The sequence below is a fragment of the Astatotilapia calliptera genome, chromosome 19, assembly GCF_964374335.1.
Source record: "Astatotilapia calliptera chromosome 19, fAstCal68.1, whole genome shotgun sequence".
In the NCBI taxonomy this organism is placed as follows: domain Eukaryota; kingdom Metazoa; phylum Chordata; class Actinopteri; order Cichliformes; family Cichlidae; genus Astatotilapia; species Astatotilapia calliptera.
Window position 1 is genome coordinate 23,074,873 of NC_137440.1, and position 18,819 is coordinate 23,093,691.

Sequence of the window (18,819 nt, forward strand, 5' to 3'; positions counted from 1 at the left end):
GGCTGAATTATTGATCACACGTGGCAAAGGGATCAATATCTATTTTTATTAATCGCCGATCCCATTGTAAATTACTTCCATGTATATTTTATAATATCCCATGCAATATTATTACCGCAAAGGTGCAGCAGTAACACTCTACAGACCCTTGAATTCAAGTTCATTTATTGGTATTTTCATCTTACAAATCTATTTATAAACTAACTGTGCGGTATTTCCAACAATCAGGGGAAAAGAAATAAATATAGTAAAATATTATGACCAAAAAAAGTCTTCCACAAGATGCCGCAATGATTAACACAATGATGTGACACAATAATTAACACGGACGAGAGAAATAAAAATTAAAACGACAGACTCACAAAAACTCTTATTCATAACAGTCAATGTTTATAAAGGCAAAAAAAAAAGTCACATTCTACAGCATTTTATTTTCTATCACAAATGTATTGAACAGTAGAAGCAGACCTTCCTGTCATTTCTCACATTCATCTTTTTTTATCAGCCCTGAACTCTTTCGTTATTTCTTGTACTTCTGTTATCTTTTTTTTTCCTCATCACAAACATTTCAGAACATAGAAGTTACAAGTAGTCCCCCGTGGACAGCTACACAGCGTGCCAATACGCGCGCCTTTACGCACGGCGCACGGCTCCCCTGCGTCACACTGAAAGGGTAACATAAAATTAGTACACTGTAGACAAAACATTGTAAATTTTTTGCGATTTATAGAATTTAAAAATCTTGATTAGATAAAAACAAACGTCTAAAAATCCTCATTTTTTTCTGACTGTTGTAAATTCAGAGAATCTTAAATAAGAAAATGAAATCTAACAGGTTTCGTGCTGTTTTATTTCTCATTTGTCTGCTTACCGAAGGTAACCATCCATGCTTTTTCTCCAAGGGCATCTCTTTGCTCCTCAGCTTCTCCAGAACTTCTTGCAATGCGTCAATCTGCACAGGGGGGGATAAAAAGTCATATTATCAAAAAACGTTTACTATGGACTTTGTTTTTAAGAAAATTGTTGTTCAAATAATTTAAATACCCTAAATACAGAAAAAAAATCAACATCCTTCTTTATACAAATTAAATCGACTTAACCCACATCCCCAACAAAAGCTCTCACCAAGTCTTTCTCTTGTTGAGTTTTCAGGGTGAAATCCAGTGAGCGCGTCTCCAGTGAGGAGTCCTCTGCGCGAACGAGGTACAGGTAGGCGTAGCAGCAGGCGACCGCGAGGAGGAGAGTCCGCGCACTGACCATTGTGTTCAGACACATAAAGGAGGAGTCCTTCTCTTCAGCGGGTGGAGCTCTTTTCCAGTAGACAAACGCTTCTTTGGAGTGTTGAGGATGGATGTCTTTTGTCCACAGAAACTGTCTTTATAGGCTCTTTGCAAGTGCTGCTGACATCAGCCAGTCTTTGAAATATTCATGGAAACTTTGACATGGATGACACTGCTCGGCACCTTTGCATCTTTAACAGGAAGCGATAAGAGAAGATGAAAGCCAAACGTCGATGTGAGACATTAAAATTTGTGAAAGTGATGATGAAACCAAAGAGTAATTAAACTCCTTTATCTAAAACTTTTTATCCCAGTCTTCCAATCAATTTCAGTTAACTGATCCCATTGAATTCCCAACAAATCACATTTTTTTCCACCTGTTTCTGTGGCCTTTTTGGTTAATCACATATCTGACTCACTGATGCGTCACATTGATGTGTCAGAATCAGAGTGAGAAATCAAGTAAAACAGCTAATCTGCATTTTGATTGCACAGTTATCGAAATAATAAAACAACAAAAAAGACAACAACAGAATTGTTTCCAATTTTTGAAAGTGGTGTTTTGCAAAGCTCTGATAATTTCACTGAAAAATACAATTTACTGCGTAAAATGCACAACAAGGAATCCACTGGGGAGATTTTATGACTTGCATTTGACACTATAAATTACAGATTACCAATGAAAAGGTTAGGAATTTACAATATTAGCCTAATGGGATAGCACACTCGTGGCCACAGTTATCTTGATGATAAGGGTCAGTATGTGCAAACAAAATATCTGTTTTGGTGTAATTTAACTTTTTTCTTTCAAGTTTGCTATTGGTGAAGTCTAATAAATGTGCTCTCATTCAGAAAGTAGACCCTAAAAGGGTAGTTCTAAAAATTTAATGCTTCCATCTATACATGGTGTTGTCTCATTTTAATTCAATTCTTTGTCTTTAAAAAATAGTAATAATAGCAGAAACAAAAGTCCTTAATCTTAAAGTCAAACTTTATTCATATCTTATTCTTAACGATCTGCCCTTCTGATGTCACTGCTGTTCTGCAAAGTTTAAATCAGACAGGCTGACCAACACAGAGACCAATATGTAATCAAGATACAATTTCCTTTTGTAGGAATAACCTTAACCCTCCCCTTACCCTCCCAAGAGTAATGGGAATGAATATGTGAGGCTGTCAGGCTTCTGTTTACACACCAAACCATATTACTGACCCCCATATCACTGACAAATCGTTTTACGCCATTTACCATGCTGGTCATGATCCCTTTCACTATGTTGGGAAAAAAAAGACAAAGCAGACAGCACCTGAGGGCCCTGTTCAATATATAAAGCTTATATGAGTCATTCAGGTAGAATGGCAGCAAAGGATAAAGGGATTTGGGGGGTTTGAAGGAGAGAACTGTAAAAATCCAAGTAATTCAAGTCGTTATACATGTATTTCCCTTGACAATGATTTTTTTTATAATAAATGTATTCAATATCCATTGTTAAAATATTTTGTTGTTGCTGTTGTTTCTCACTTTTACCGCGCGGGGGCGAGCGCAATTTGGAGGAGGGAAGCAATTGAACAAGCAACCGGAAGCTTATCTTGCAGTTTACAAGAGGTGTTGCGACTTTCCAGCGTTTTTTTTCTGTACGTTTGGGTAACAGCAACAGTAAAAAATGTCCGAAAGAAAAGTATTGAATGTAAGTATATGAACTCTAAAACTGGTACTTCACTGCTGTTATTAAAATACTATAGGACCAGAGCAGGTTGGCGTTAGCATTGAAGCTAAGTGTGGCGTTTTTTATAGTTTCTGTTTAATTTAACTAAAAGCTGGTAGGTAGCGTTGCTTTTTCAACTACTGTTACTACGATAGTGTGTATCAAGACTATATTGTAATAAAATTAGACATTATTAGTCTAATGGCTACAAGTTTGTAAGCTAACCTATGTGTTTTGCTATCCACAGAAATACTACCCTCCGGATTTCGATCCGTCCAAAATCCCGAAGCTAAAGCTCCCCAAAGATCGTCAGTATGTGGTCAGATTGATGGCTCCATTTAATATGAGGTATGCTTGTCTTACCCACGTATATCTAAGAAGTTGTTTCCTGGTTACACTTCTGAAGTTTAACTTTCTTACAATGAAATGCAGCTAATGTTGTAAAGGATGCTGTTATGAATACACAACCAAACAACATGCGAGAAGGCGAACAAAAACGCCCCCTGGAGCGTTATGAATGGACTGGTACCAACAGTTGTGGTCAGACATATACACTCATCATAGGCATGACTGTCATGGTAATTCTGGGCTTTTAATGAACATGCAAAACAATCTTTAGATCACATTCACCCACTCAGACACAGCCACTGTAGTAACCTGGGACCTCATGACTGTTTGCATACTTCGGTTCACATCAGTTTCAGAGATTTAACAAATAGGATTTTAAACAGTGGGATGTGTTTAAAAAAGTAACATCTACTCTTTTTAATAACTCTGGTAAATGACCTTCATCCAGCACATAATAATAATCTTTTAACATTTTTTGCAGTTTCAGAAAAAATGAGCGTATATCATGCTCTTGGAATGACTATATGACACAAACATTGTATTTTTCAAGTTGTTGGAGAAGGTAGAGCTGTTTTAGAGCTTTCTTTCCAAATAGAGACTTCCAGGTCCAGTTTATTCATGGCCTTAACATATATATTTCTGCTTTTTAGTGACTTAAGCGTACAGTGTTAAGGTTATTTCTAACTGTCAAAGCAGGAATCTTGGTTGGTTTGGTTTATATGAATGTAAGTCTATTCATTAGATATATGGCTTATTTGCAGTAAAACAGGGTTGCTGCTCACTTATAGGACCTTTTTTTGGCTTCTCTAAATTACTCCTGTCACTACAGTGTCATCATTTCTTCTACTTTGCAGGTGTAAAACATGCGGTGAGTACATTTACAAGGGGAAGAAGTTCAATGCACGCAAAGAGACCGTTCAGAATGAGACCTACATGGGACTGCCTATCTTTCGTTTCTACATCAAATGTACCCGCTGTCTTGCTGAAATTACATTTAAGGTAAGTGTGAATGATCTGATCATCGAAGTTGCAAGAGATATCTCAGAGATATCACTTATATTGGGCATAAAATACCCGTTGACAATGCTATATCTTATGATGACGTCATAGACTGACCCAGAGAACACAGACTACGCCATGGAGCATGGCGCAACGCGGAACTTCCAGGCAGAGAAACTCATTGAGGAGGAGGAGAAGAGAATCCAGCAGGAGAGGGAAGAAGAGGAACTGAACAACCCCATGAAGGTTAGTGTTTTAAAAGTCATCCTCTGTTCTTACTTAAATTGGCACATGAAACACAGAATGAATGGTTTCCCAATCCTCGACCAGGTGCTGGAGAACCGCACAAAGGATTCAAAGTTAGAGATGGAGGTTTTGGAGAACCTGCAGGAGTTGAAGGAGCTGAATCAGAGACAGGCTCTGGTGGACTTTGAGGGAATGATCGACCAGTACAGAGAGATGGAGAAGAGGGAGCGGGAACGGGAGAAAGAGGAGGATGAGCGTGAAATGAAGTGAGTTGTGCATGCTCAGAAAAATTGTCTGATTTTTTTTTTTAATTTTTTTTTTTGAACAATCTCAAGCATGTTTCATATTTAATTGAAAATGTTTTTTGCTATAATATCTAATACATAGCTAGATGTATATGTGGAAATTTAAAATTACACTGTGCTTTGTTCAACAGGGAGATGTTGGATCGTGCTCTCGTGAAAAGACTCAGAGAGTCTGACTCTGATTCAGAAACAGAAGAAGAGAGCAGCAGCAAACAGTCAAACAAGTCCAGCTCAGACAAACCAACAGACATCCTCACTGCTGACAAACCAACAGAGGCAGAGGTCTGTATAGCCACCCACATGTGACATATCTAAATATCTGTCAAGATTATTTAGTCATAATCCTCAAGGTTTCAGTGACTGCCTCTTCATTTTCCTGTTTTACCTCCAATGTTTCAAAGTTTGAATAAAGAACTATGATTTTCATTTTATAATTTAGAGTCTGGAGATCAATATATTGAGCTGGGTTTTCATAAACCCAGTCACCTAACACAGACCTCTCATGACACATGTGAACGTGATCCAGAAATATGGCCATCTTCTGTGGCCCAAACCTAGCTTAAAATTGACTGAGGCAAAGTGAAAAGCAATAATGCTGAAAAGGTTTTCGAGTGAGCAACATATTCTTCCATCCAGACCATGTCTTTCTGGGAGAGCTTTGCATATTTCAGCAAGACAATGCTGCATCTATTACAACAGCATGGCATTGTAGTAGAAAAGTCCAGGTGCTGAGCTGGGCTGCCTGCATTCATCAGTGGAAAACATCTGCACAGTCATGAAATGAAAAATATGCCAAAGACTGCTGAGCAGCTAGAATCTCTTATCAGACGAGAATGAGAGAAAATTCCTCTCCTAAAAGTCCATCAGCTGGTTGCTAACAAACTATTGTTAAAGACGAGGTGATACTACACAGTGGTTTTCAGTTTAAATGTTAAATATGATGTTCTGTTTTCATTTACATACTTTCTCAGCTTCTTTGGAAGAGGGTTTATATGTAAGGTTGTGGCAGTTAAGGCCAGTGACTTTCACAATGCTCATTGTCTTTAAATACAGAATTCCACAATCACAATGTACTTAATGAGAATTTTCTATGTGTTGCTGACCGAAAAGCTTTGGGCTGTGTTTTCCTCATCCTTTCTACAGGGAGCTTCAGCTGGAGGAGCAAAGAAGGCCAAGGTGGAGAGCTGGGAGAGGAGTGTCGGGACGCTGGGTGGTAAAGGAGCATTAGGTTCACTGATTGTCCGAAAGAAACCAGTAATGACTGTGAGCAAACCCAGTTCAGTAACGGAAACTGCTGCTCCTATCTCACAGACAGGTAACACATCGTTATCCTGCACACTTTGGCCTCTTTTATTTGAAGTCTCTGGCATTTTGTACTTGACTTTTGTTTTTCTCTCACCAAACTATGTCCTTCGTGTTGGTACTTGTTCACATCTTTAATCAAAAGTTAGCTTTTTCTTCATTGTAAGATAGTCTTTGTTTGTCTTGTTTTTCAGATTCAAAGCCAGCGACGACAGACGCTTCTAAACCCGTCACCACACAAAATGGGTCATCATCCCTCAGCCTGTTGGGGGCGTATTCAGACAGTGACAGCAATGACAGCGAATGAGAACAAGATGACTCAAGTGACTGACATACAACTATATGTATTGTGCAGAAAGGAATACAGTGCTTAAGCCCTGTTTGTAATGCTGTACAGATATTGAAATCTCATATAAATCAGCTTAAGGATTCCCCCCCCCCGTTCTTTAAATCCAGTCAGATCCACAGAAAAATGGGTCTGTTTGTCCTGTGACTATACCACCTGTATATTTTAATGTTTATTAAAATGTCTGTACTGTTTGTATGTAGCATTTTTTTTTAACTCCGTGTCTTAAAAGCATATTATAATGCTGGTGTTTCCAAGCCAGCAGAGAAACATATGTGCAACATATTGGGTTATTTCTCAGCTTGTCCTTGGTCTTGAGGTCCATGCCCTAAACGCACCACCAAAGAGCCATCCAGGTCCAGGAGGGGGCATCCTAATCTAGTCTCCAAACCAATTCAACGGACGTCTTTCATTGTGGAACAGTAGAAGTTCTGCTCTTGTAAATGAACAAGCTCCCCACCTTGCCTCAAAGGGAGAGCCCAGACACCCTTCAAAGGAAGCTCATTTCAACATTTGACCACAAAGCCAAGATAAGTCAGTAAATCAGTAATCCAAATTCATTTGTGTAGTTTTTTTTCCCCCCCTCCTTAGACAGGATTAACTGGATTTAACTTTCATTTCATATACATAAGCTGGCTCCACCTCAGGCAGCCAGCATTATTAAAAATCAAAATGCATAATGTAGTCTAACTCAGAGCCCAGAATAAATTAAGTAGTTGTGGAATTGTTCCAGGGTGGAATTATTGTACAGCATCTTTAATGATTTTTGTTAAACAAAGTTGCACCTTAGCCATACTTCTCTGCTAGCCATCAACAAGCTTCTGGCAAGATATTTGATCACTGTTTTTGGTAGAATTAGTGCAGTGAATTTTGTTGATTTCCTCACACCAACCCCGCTTTTAAGCATAGTTCACAAATTTCCAGCGGGACTGAGGTTTACTTTGGGAAGGCCGTTCCAGAAGCTTAATTTTAGCCTGCTTTTTCCGTTCCCATAGGACTGTTGTCCTATGGGAAAGCTAGACCCAACTGTGTCTAGCTTTTGAGTTGAGGTGAAGTAGAAGAATGTGGAGGTAGGCCTAGTTCTTTGCACTTTGTGAAATGAACTAGTTCAACTGACAGCAAAACAGCTCCAGAGAATGAACCACCATCATTTACATTTGGTACCCTACAGTGTTTTTATATTTGAAAGTCTCACCTCTGCTCCTCCAAACATACCTCTTGTAATTGTGGCCAAATCGGTCAGACTTTCTCTTGCCTGACAATCCATTTTTTTCTCCAGAAGGCATTTGACTTGTTCATGTGGTCAGCGTCACATTTCAGTCAAGCTTGAAGGTGTTGATTTTGGAGTAGCTGCGTCTTTCAGCACCCTCTCCGTCTACAGATATGTAAAACTGTCTTCACTGTGGACCGTGACACTGTGTTTCAACAGTTTCCAGTTCATGGCAGGCATGAGCCCAGGTGCTTCTTGGGTTGTTTCTAACATCTTAACCAATTTTTTTCTCATCTGAGGATGACAATTTTGGTCTTCCTCCAGTCCTTGGCGATTACGTACAGCTGTTTGAAGTGAAATCTTGGAATATGCAGTTATTTTGAAGTGGTTCCGAAATACCTTTGCCTCTTCTATGTAATTTTCTTTCTTATTTTCACTGAGTTCCTTGGACTTTTCTATTGTTATGAGAATTGGTCAATCCAATGTGTGCTGTCAAATAAATCCTTTATATGCTGGCAAAGAGAAACTACCAGATGTAGTCAATTGTGATTACCAATGAGAACTTAATAGGCCATGGCCAGTTACTAGATGCTGTAGAACCTTCAAACACCACTTATTAAAATACATGGTGAGTGCATTTATATATTTAAGGCTGTATGTCTATTTTTGATCCAGTGTGGATTAGAAAAAGCAAAAATAGATTAAAAATTTTCACCCAATTTTTGTTTTTAAAAATAATTAAAGTTGTATGCAGTACAATCATTTAAAGCCCAATTCAAATGTCAAAGATAATCTAAAATTTAGCATATGTGAACAATGTAGAAGGTTAAAGTTCACAGTGATACGTCGCACACTCTTCAGTGTAGAAAACAGATGAAAAGCAAAATATTCCACGATGGCGGGGATTATTTTTGAAAGAATGAGGATTATTCACAGCGCTGCAGCTTAAACAGTGGATTAGGCAGGGTTCGTATGACTTTAATGTCGACTCACAAAAATAATGAACAAATAAATAAATAAATAAATGTGTGTCCCCTCCCCTTTAATCCAGTCCGCCGTGGCTGTGTGGTGTGTCGGAGACGGTCTGCTCCAGTGTCTCCTCTGGTCCGGCTAGCATTAGCTGTCTGACCTGCTTGGCTCCGAAGCAAATTTTAGCGATTGCATATGTTTTACTTTGAGGCTGGACAGCATTAACACTAAAACCCGGATGGTAACCACAAAGACATAACTGGAACGGGTGACCGTCAATGCAAAGAAAAAGGGTGAGCCTAAAGAAGTAACGTTAGCAGAAACTGACGGTAGCTGCTACTCGGCTAACTTAGCTTAGACCTGTTAACACTGCAGTGACTCATATTTAACTGCACACCTCAATACTCCAACTCATAACTTCTTAAACTAAAAGACAGTAGGATTCGTTAGCTGTTAAGGTCTTTAAGAGTATTTTTTTAGGAGGGAAATGCTACCCTTAATCCAGTGTTATCAGAAAGTGATTGATTGAACACCTTTAATTTACAACCTAATGCTAACTAGCGATTGTCAGTGGACGCTGAGATCTGCTTTGCTGTTTATTAAACCAGAGGAAATCTTATGCAAGCTAACCACACGGGTTTAAGATTAGGGGTTAATCTTGCCTAACCTGTTGAGTATATTGTTGTAACAATAGCTCTCTGTTTTGGGGGTGACTTTGTCAGGGAATATAAGATAAGATAAGATAACCTTTATTAGTCCCACACGTGGGAAATTTGTTTTGTCACAGCAGGAAGTGGACAGTGCAAAAGTTATGATGCAAAAATTAGAATACAATAAGAATAAATACAGTACACAGCTGTACAGAATAGAATAAAATAATATACTATATACAGTAGAATAAAATAGAATAAAAATATACAATAAGATAAAAATAGAATACGAATGCTATATACAACTGAGTAAAAATACAACGATGCCAGAAAAGATTATTGCACTTAGTGTTATTGCACATGTGTGGATGTGTGTGTTTGTTCAGTTAAAGTCTTTGTTGTGGAGTCTGACAGCAGTGGGGAGGAAAGACCTGCGAAATCTCTCCATCCCACACCGTGGGTGCCGCAGTCTCCCACTGAAGGAGCTGCTCAGTGCTGTCACAGTCTGCTGCATGGGGTGGGAGACGTTGTCCAACAGGGATGACAGCTTAGCCGCCATTCTCCTGTCACTCACCACCTCCACTGGGTCCAGAGGGCATCCTAGAACAGATCTGGCCCTTCGGATCACCCTGTTCAGTCTCTTCCTGTCCCCAGCAGAAATGCTGCCGCCCCAGCAGACCACACCATAAAAGATAGCAGAAGCCACCACAGAGTCATAGAAGGTCTTCAGGAGTGGGCCCTCCACCCCAAACGACCTGAGTCTCCGCAGCAGGTACAGCCTGCTCTGCCCTTTCCTGTAGAGGGCGTCTGAGTTATGAGTCCAGTCCAGTCTGTTGTTCAGATGAACACCAAGGTACCTGTAGCTGTCCACAGCCTCAATGTCCATACCCTGGATGTTCAGTGGTTGCAGTGGAGAATGCTTGTGCCTGCGGAAGTCTACCACCAGCTCCTTGGTTTTACTGGCATTGATCTGGAGGTAGTTCAGCTGGCACCAGTCCACAAAGTCTTGAGTCAGTCCTCTGTACTCCTTGTCGTCCCCATCAGTGATGAGGCCGACTATTGCAGAGTCATCAGAGAATTTCTGCAGGAAGCACTGGGTGGAATTGTGGGAGAAGTCTGCAGTGTAGATGGTGAAGAGGAACGGAGCCAGAACCGTTCCCTGTGGGGCCCCCGTACTGCAGACGACCCTGTCCGACACACAGCCCTGAGTCCTCACATACTGTGGTCGGTCGGTGAGGTAGTCCAGGATCCAGGTAGTGAGGTGATGGTCCACTCCAGAGTTCACCAGCTTGTCCTTTAGAACCGAGGGAAGAATGGTGTTGAAGGCACTGGAGAAATCAAAGAACATGATTCTCACAGTGCTTCCAGCGGTCTCCAGGTGAGCGAGGGAATGATGTAGGAGGTGAATGACGGCATCATCCACTCCAATGCCAGGCTGGTAGGCAAACTGAAGTGGGTCCAGTGATGAGCTTGTTAGGCGCCGAAGCTGAGCCAGGACCAACCGCTCCAGGGTCTTCATCAGGTGGGATGTCAGAGCCACCAGCCTGTAGCTGTTGAGGTCCTTGGGGCGTGAAGTCTTTGGCACTGGTACAACACAGGAGGTTTTCCAGAGCTGTGGGACTCTTCCCAACCTCAGGCTCAGGTTGAAGAGGTGCTCCATCACCCCACACAGTTGGTCCGCGCAGGACCTGACGACCCTCGAGCTGATGCCATCTGGACCCGCTGCCTTCTTGCCATTAATCCTCCTCAGTTCCCTCCTAACCTGGGTGGTTGAGAGAGACAGGCTGGAGCCTTGTGTTGAGTGTGTATTGGATGCTGTTGTTGGGGGTGGGGAGGAGTGAGCAGGGAGAATAGAGGAGGTGTGAAGTGTCTGAGGTGTCAGAGGTGGAACAGCAGCAGTGGGGGTGGGTGAGTCTGCAGCCGATGTTGTAGACTGTCTCATGGTTGAATCAAATCTGTTGAAGAAATGATTCAGTTCATTTGCCCACCTCACATCCCTCCCAGGCAGAGAGTTCTGCTGTTTGTGGCCTGAGATGGTTCTGAGGCCTCTCCAGACTTCACCAACGTTGTTTTGCTGAAGCTGGTTCTCCATCTTCTGCCTGTAGCTGTCCTTCCCATTCCTTATAGGTCCCCTCAACTCTCTCTGCACCCTTTTCAACTCCTCTTTGGATTTGAAGGCCCTCCTCTTCTGCTTGAGGACAGCTTTAATTTCTGGGGTAATCCAAGGTTTGTTGTTGGAGAAACACCGTACAGTCCTGGTAGGTACGGTGTTATCCACACAGAAATTAATATAGTCAGTAATGCATGTAGTAAGGCTGTCGATGTCCTCTCCATGGTCGTCACAGATCACCTCCCACACAGTCGACTCAAAACAGTCCTTAAGAGCCTCCTCGCTCTCCTCTGACCATCTCTGCACTGTGCGGGTGGCTGGTGGCACCCTGCGCACTAAGGGCTCATACACAGGGACAAGGTGCACCAGGTTGTGGTCAGATTTGCCCAGGGGAGGGAGAGGTGATGAACTGTATGCCTCTTCAGCATTGGCATACAGTAAGTCCAGTGTTTTATTGTCTCTGGTTGAGCAGGTCACATACTGGGTGAAGGTGGGCAGTGTGGAGTCCAAAGAGGCATGATTGAAGTCCCCTGATATTATGAGAAGGGCTCTCGGAGATTGTGTTTGCAGTCTGCTGACCACTGAGTGGAGAGTGTCACAGGCTGCATCCGCGTTGGCCGAGGGGGGGGGGACATACGCTGTTATTGCGATAACATGCGAGAATTCCCGGGGCAGATAGTACGGACGCATGCTAACGGCTAACAGCTCAATGTCTCTGCTGCAGAGTTGTTCTTTCACAGTGATGTGCCCAGGGTTACACCATCTGTCGTTCACAAAAACTGCCAGTCCCCCTCCTTTCCTCTTACCGCTCTCTCTCGTCCTGTCCGCTCGCAGCATCTGAAATCCCGGTAGTGTCACGCTTGTGTCCGGAGTTAGCGGTGTTAGCCACGACTCCGTTAGCATCATGATGCTACATTGCCGGTACTCCCTCTGTGACCAGGTTAGCGACGTGAGCTCATCCATCTTATTGGGCAAAGATCTTACGTTTCCAATGATTACAGAAGGAAGAGATGGTCGATAACGTCTCCTTCTCGGGCGACGGCGCTCCTTCCCAGCACGACACCCCCGTCTTTTCCTCCTCAGCTCGCTGGGAATGTCGGGTCTGTCCGCCGGCAGTACCGCTGCGGGACGCAGCGCTAACAGCTGATCCTTAGTTATAAAAAATTACGAGAAGAAAAGATAAGAAAGAAAGAAACTCAGAATGAGCAGAGCTGCTGTAACAGGCTGCCGCACATGGGGGGCGCCGGAAACAAAGGTGGAAGAAATTTGTGCAGATTTGTGCATTTCTGTTAAGTAAGATGGTGCAGCTGAAATGGCCAATTTAATAATCACTAAACAGTCCCTACAATGTGATATTTACTACTTCATCCCCACAGATCCATGGCAAAGTGGCTGAAGGACTACCTGAACTTTGGCAGCAGGCGTGATCCTCCACAACCCCCGAGACCAGATTACAGCGAGAGCGAGATTTTGAGGGCCTACAGAGCTCAGAAGGAGCTAGATTTTGAGGACCCGTACCAGCACACTGATAAGGAGCATCAGAATGGTGGTTTCGGCTCCTGTAATGCCACTGTGAGCCTTCCCTCTTTCCCTGCATTTGGTTCAGCGCTGCCTAATGGTGTAGAGGTATGACTTGGACTCCTTTTTTTACAGTCATGCGCACATGCAGCTTATGTTCCCTCCTCAAAAAAGCCATGTGTCCCTACATAAATTGCCTCACAATGACCACTTTTAAATGCACATGCTCCAAAAAAGATATGCGCCTGTTTGGGTGATGTTCGATTCATTATCTAATGTGTTCTCTATCCATGTCTTACATTTAGGTAAAACTTGTGTCTCCAAAACACAGACTGATTAAAGTGGACTCTCAGGAATTTGGTCGCTGTAAAGTCCCTCTGAGCCCTGTGACTGTTCAGGAGGAACCTGTAAGCATTGTTATTTCAGACAATCACAATCTCAAAACACTGAGGTCCAATGTCATTGCATTTAATTTGTGTAATTCGCTTTGTTTCTATCCCCCCCACTAAGGTGGTTCCCTCTGCCCCAGCAGCGTCAGAGGCCGACGCAGATTACTCGGATCCTTTTGACGCACATCCACACCCAAGAGCCAGAACAAACTGGGAGCCCAAATCTGCACCAGCAGACTGCTGCAGTTACATGGAGCCATTTGAGGCCCAGCGAATCATTTCAGGTTTCCTCTACATAAAAGTTGATACTTGTATATGGTGAAATACTTACCGTACCATAAATAATTCACATTTATTGTGCATTTTATTGAGGTACAAGTGTTTTGGGAAGAAATACTTACCCAATTCTTAGGAGGGGTAAAGGTGAAAAGTTTTCACCTTCTATGTTTCCTGTGCAGAACTACAGCACAACATGATGGCCAACCGGTCTGGGAGTGGAGATGGCAGTCAGCTATATGACAACCCATATGAGGAGAGGACTCGGTACCACCATCGAGCTGGTCCGCCTCAGAAGGTTGAGGGTGGGGTGATAGACAGCAAGGAGAGCAGGCTGCCTCAGGATGACGAGAGGCCGGCTGATGAATACGACCAGCCGTGGGAGTGGAAGAAGGACAACATCTCTAAAGCCCTAGCAGGTAAATTGGGGATTTCCTGGTATCTGTCAGTGCGCCCCAGGGCGGCTGTGACTACAATGTAGCTTGCCATCACCAGTGTGTGAATGTGTGTGTGAATGGGTGGATGACTGGATGTGTAAAGCGCTTTGGGGTCCTTAGGGACTAGTAAAGCGCTATACAAATACAGGCCATTTATTACAGTTCTGTAACTACTTGTCTTTGACGTATCATTTTCTCTCTGTGTGCCCATAGTTCAGTTTGAAGGGACTGAAAGAGAGCGATCACGAGGTCACACAGAACAGTCCAGGCTTACCATGACAGGCGCCACATCAGAGGCAACTACACTCCGTCTTGTAGGTGACACTCCTTCGCTCTTGGGAGAGAGGGTGGATCCATCTCTGCCGCTGGAGAAGCAAGTGTAAGTTGAGATTCACAGTCTTAACCTTTGATGTTGGCTCTACTAGTTTTCTTTTTCTTTTTTTTATTCTACTTCCAAAAAATAGCAGTCTTTCTTGCACAACATACCCTTTTACTTTCATCATGCTTCTAAGTAATTAATTGTCTTTTGTTTTTAAGTGAAGTTCCTCAAAATCTTTGGGTTTTTTTGTTGTTTGTTTGTTTTTCAAAATGGGGGGGGGGAAAGGTCATTCAAATAAACCAAAACATAAAACGGCCTTGAACTGGTTTAAGTTCAAGGCCGTTGGTCCAGACATGCATCGTCTTGCATTTTAAAAAAAAAAAAAAAGAAAAAAAAAGAAAAGAAAAGTTCGCAGGTTTAGTTTGTTTTGTTAAGTTTCTTTAGATTACGTGTGTGTGTGTGTGTGTGTGTGTGTGACAGAAAGTAAAAGCCAGTACTTGTTAGGCTACACAGTTTTCAGTTACTGTTGTTGTAAAGGGGAATTTTATGTACTGACAGCCATCCCAGACGAAATAAACTTCATAAAGGAAATGCCTACAACTTAACGACTTGAAAAATTCATCCCAACATTTACTTTTTTTTTTCTTTCTTTTTTTTTTTTTTTAAATTGAAACATGCAAAACTTGGCTTAAGAACAAAGTCTGACCTGTGTGACTCACAGAATAAATCAGAAATGGAGGCTGGAGCTTTGCATTTCCTCTCGCATTTGCATCTGCAAAACACAACCAGCCGCACTCGGCTTGGCTTATTTTCTTTTTTTATTTGATTATAAAGAAATTGTGGCGATTACTGTCACATGTTTGGTGTTGTCTTGTCTTCTGCGTTTCACATCCTAAATGTGATGGGTTACCATCAGCAACAACAAAAGGAAAACAAATATTTTAAGTTCACGCTGATATAAAGCTGGCTGATATGCACTTATGACCATTGCTGTAAACAATGTATACAATTTTGCAACTGTTTCATGAAAAGATTAATGCAGTTATGACTTTATAAAATGTTTAGCTTTGTGTTATGCTGTCCTGCTGCTTGCCTGCAGGTGGTACCATGGAGCCCTGAGCCGGGCAGAAGCAGAAAGTCTGCTGACTCTGTGCAAAGAGAGCTCCTACCTGGTGAGAAATAGCCAGACGTGCCGAAACGACTACTCTCTCTCCCTCAGGTAAACATGAGTGTCCCTGAATGCTGCGGTGTGGAGTGCATCAAAAAGAAGGAAAAAACCCTTCATGTTGTCTTACTTCAATATTACCGCAGTCTGTTAAAGGGTAATTATTCCCTTGTGTACTTGGCTTTAGGCCCTTCCGAAATTTATGTGATCTGGTCCCCCACGCACCCACCCATTTGGGTATTGTTGCACATCATTTTTCTAGTTTCTCTGTTCTCACTTGGTTACAACAACCTTTTTTTTTTCTGGCTTTTTTTCTCTCAGCAAGTGTCTTTTTTTTTTTTTTTTTTTTTTAGTCTCTTTAATAACCAACATGGAAACAGCTGCTTGGAAAAGATCATAGGCATGCTGGGAATTGCTCCCAATCTCACATCTGTATTATTTTGAAGCAGTGAGCTGAAAGAGCACAGGAATTTGTTTGCACTCTGGTGCAATTTTTTTTTTTTTTTTACCAAAATATTTGTGGATTCTCTGAGCATATTATGTGCTTAAACCACTGATCAAATCAGCAAATTAGCAAAAGGGAAAAAAGAAAGTGAAATGTAGCTGCAAAATGGATGAAGGGAAACTTGAACAAACTGCTGCCAAAGCCCTGTTTTGGTAATGTGATAGAATCTGATCTAAAATATTGTTTTGATGGAAGAAAGCCAGATGTGTAAAAGCTCAAGCTGAATTTTGCGTTCAGAATAAAAAAAACGCATTTTTCAGGTGCTCGAGTTTGCTTTCATACCACATGCGTGTTGGGTTAAATAAGGGTATTTGTAGAAGGTGATGACATAACAAATACAAGGAAAAAGAGAGGTGCAGGAAAGACCTGTTTGAACTCAAGATGTTGTCTTTAATGATTGCTATCTTTACCACCAACGCACCAACAAAATTACAGGAAGACGAACCCAAGCTTCTCTAAGCGATGATTTTGGCCATTGTTTTTATCTTGGATCCCTAAACTTCACTTTGCAGAATGAATAAGTTGACATTAAAGCTAGTTCTGAGGGTGCATAGTGAGATTAATGGTACATTAATTATATCAATTAATAACCTATTCCCAATCAGATTTTCTGTTTCATAGACCCTTCACTAATACCACAGAAGGAAGCCGTGTGTGTGTGTGTGTGTGTGTGTGTGTGTGTGTGTGTGTGTGTGTGTGTGTGTGTGTGTGTGTCATAGTCCCAGAGACCTGAACACATTTGGATTAAATACCTATAAATGAGTTTAAAACACAGTATTTTTATACATCTAAGTGTGTCACATGACTCTTTACGTTAGAGGAAAAGTGAAGGATTTGTATTTATATGTTTGACACCAGTTTCAAAGTTTGACATTTAGAGATTGAGGCTCGGTTATATAAACAGTCATCAGTGATTCACAGTGAGAAGGAATAAAACTGTCGGCAATTCATACCAAAATAATAGGCACAGATGCTGACTCCTGGTTGAATGACAACTCTCCAGTTCCCTTTACAGTTTTTTGTTGTTGTTCCTGTAGAAACTTTTTAATTAAGCAAAACTGAATGGGCTGATTGTGTGCAGCCCACCCCAAGCAATGATGATAACACAATTGGAATGTTGATCTGAGACTGCAGGAATACTTTCATCACAGAAAGCTGTGTGGCGCTCCGATTGTTGTACGAAACATAACGTGACATATTTGTTCCAGGTGGCAGTTTTGATAATTATAAGGTCTTAAAACATTCTGTAATGCTCATGCACACACACAAACGCACACACACTTTCATTCTCAGTCTTTCAGTGTACTAATTAACATTCCTGTCAGGCAAGTTGAGGCTCATCTGCACTGTCTCTTTATTGTCAGGAGCTGCAAAGGCTTCATGCATATGAAGTTCACCCAGTCCCCAGACGGCCGCTACGTCCTCGGAGAGAACAGCCCTCCGTTCTCGACCATCCCCGAGGTCATCACCTACTACACGACACACAAGCTGCCAATCAGAGGAGCCGAGCACATGTCCCTGCTGTATCCTGTCCCAGTGCAGACCCTCTGACGGTGACATACACATCCTGATTTTCATGGTGCTACTGAATATACTCTTATATACATATATATTCTTAGTATTTACCTATTTCTACCGGTGTCCTACATGCTATGACACTGCCATTCTACCTGCACAGCTTGCAAGAGATTGGACCATCTGGTGCCATCTTTTCTGTTTTTACTTTAATCCCTGTATCTACACTGGCCGCTTACAAGAGAGCTCAGTGCTTAAGGAATCTGTGAAACAGTACATCACTGAAATCCCTCTATTTATCTGTCACGGACTCTTGAAAGTCAGCAATTGTTGATAATAGGATTGTTAGCTCAGTACTTTCACCTCACAGAGGAAAAAGACAAAATCTAGTCTTGAGACGGTAGAATATATGTAATCTTGCATGGAGTTTTGTCTTTATTGCTGTCAAATGTGAAGCAGACTTAAAGAATATTATTGGTGGGGTCAGGGTGGCCTTAGCTTGTGCCAATAATCCAGTTTTTTGTTTGTTTGTTTTTTCTTGTCACATGAATTTCATGTTTTTAAACTGACAAAAGGTCAAAGTGATTGGAGCTCTGGTGTGAGGATTGAGAACTAAGTTTAAAAGGTTGGAAATGCAGTTGAAATCATGCTGTGACTACAAGCAGTATTGTTGTTATATTTATATATATATATATATATATATATATATAATTTTTTTTTTTTTTTTAAGTTTTAGTTACAATTATGAACCAAACACTACATATTTAAGCCGGACCATCTCTGCGCCCTGGGGTTTTCTCTCTGCGCGTTTCAGAGGCCCGCCAATGTTACTTGATGCTGTAGCCGTTTTGCCCTGCAGTGTTCTTGGCTCCTCTTGTTAATGTGTGAACAACACAAAGTTGACTGCATCACACAATAACAGACTCCTGCAATACTAGTTTAGAGAATATTAACTACAGTATTATACTGAAAGCTTGTGGCTTTGTGAACATGATTATCAAAGAAGCTTTGGTATTTTAATGACTGTGCTATTTTATAAAATTTTAAAACCCTGTAAAAAATAAAGGTTGTGGTGTTTTCAGTTTGTCTCTGCATTCCTTTTTTTTTTTTTTTTTTTTTTAAATAAATAATGTTTCATATCAAAGTTCAAAGTTCAAAGTCAACTTTATTGTCAATTCTGCCACATGTACAGGACATACAGAGAATAGAAACTTCGTTACTCTC

At 41.4% G+C, this 18,819-nt stretch overlaps 3 protein-coding genes across 4 annotated transcripts; 2 read left to right on the plus strand and 1 right to left on the minus strand.

Annotated features, from left to right (window-relative positions):
• Positions 1–148: 148 nt before the first annotated feature.
• On the minus strand, positions 149–1,364 carry LOC113012572 (cocaine- and amphetamine-regulated transcript protein-like). Its single transcript, XM_026152855.2, has 3 exons — positions 1,126–1,364; positions 872–952; positions 149–665 (listed from the first exon to the last, which is right to left on the minus strand). The coding sequence occupies exons 1-3, from the start codon at positions 1,273–1,275 to the stop codon at positions 558–560; spliced, it is 339 nt and encodes a 112-aa protein (XP_026008640.1). The 5' UTR covers positions 1,276–1,364; the 3' UTR covers positions 149–557.
• A 1,448-nt stretch (positions 1,365–2,812) lies between these two features.
• On the plus strand, positions 2,813–6,726 carry yju2 (YJU2 splicing factor homolog). Its single transcript, XM_026152854.2, has 8 exons — positions 2,813–2,968; positions 3,234–3,334; positions 4,189–4,333; positions 4,445–4,579; positions 4,664–4,845; positions 5,016–5,166; positions 6,028–6,199; positions 6,381–6,726. Exons 1-8 carry the CDS (start codon positions 2,945–2,947, stop codon positions 6,491–6,493), a joined length of 1,023 nt encoding a protein of 340 aa, XP_026008639.1. The 5' UTR covers positions 2,813–2,944; the 3' UTR covers positions 6,494–6,726.
• A 1,869-nt stretch (positions 6,727–8,595) lies between these two features.
• On the plus strand, positions 8,596–18,676 carry LOC113012501 (SH2 domain-containing adapter protein F-like). Of its 2 annotated transcripts, none has more exons than XM_080293933.1 (8): positions 8,596–8,708; positions 12,848–13,097; positions 13,295–13,396; positions 13,500–13,662; positions 13,837–14,073; positions 14,305–14,470; positions 15,510–15,629; positions 17,445–18,676. In XM_080293933.1, the coding sequence occupies exons 2-8, from the start codon at positions 12,852–12,854 to the stop codon at positions 17,629–17,631; spliced, it is 1,221 nt and encodes a 406-aa protein (XP_080150059.1). In that variant the 5' UTR covers positions 8,596–8,708; positions 12,848–12,851; the 3' UTR covers positions 17,632–18,676. The 2 variants fall into 2 exon arrangements, with proteins under 2 accessions (XP_080150059.1, XP_026008535.1); XM_026152750.2 differs by lacking the exon at positions 8,596–8,708 and adding an exon at positions 8,788–9,004.
• Positions 18,677–18,819: the final 143 nt, after the last annotated feature.

Bases quoted from the DNA above. Each gene is read 5' to 3' on its own strand.
- LOC113012572 (XM_026152855.2), bottom strand. From the start codon at position 1,275: ATGTGTCTGAACACAATGGTCAGTGCGCGGACTCTCCTCCTCGCGGTC. The intron at 953-1,125 runs GTGAGAGCTTTT...CCCCCTGTGCAG, and splicing joins CTCAACAAGAGAAAGACTTG to ATTGACGCATTGCAAGAAGT. The intron at 666-871 runs GTAAGCAGACAA...TTACCCTTTCAG, and splicing joins AGCATGGATGGTTACCTTCG to TGTGACGCAGGGGAGCCGTG.
- LOC113012501 (XM_080293933.1), top strand. From the start codon at position 12,852: ATGGCAAAGTGGCTGAAGGACTACCTGAACTTTGGCAGCAGGCGTGAT. The intron at 13,397-13,499 runs GTAAGCATTGTT...CCCCCCACTAAG, and splicing joins TGACTGTTCAGGAGGAACCT to GTGGTTCCCTCTGCCCCAGC. The intron at 15,630-17,444 runs GTAAACATGAGT...CTTTATTGTCAG, and splicing joins GACTACTCTCTCTCCCTCAG to GAGCTGCAAAGGCTTCATGC.
- yju2 (XM_026152854.2), top strand. From the start codon at position 2,945: ATGTCCGAAAGAAAAGTATTGAAT. The intron at 4,580-4,663 runs GTTAGTGTTTTA...ATCCTCGACCAG, and splicing joins AACTGAACAACCCCATGAAG to GTGCTGGAGAACCGCACAAA. The intron at 5,167-6,027 runs GTCTGTATAGCC...TCCTTTCTACAG, and splicing joins ACAAACCAACAGAGGCAGAG to GGAGCTTCAGCTGGAGGAGC.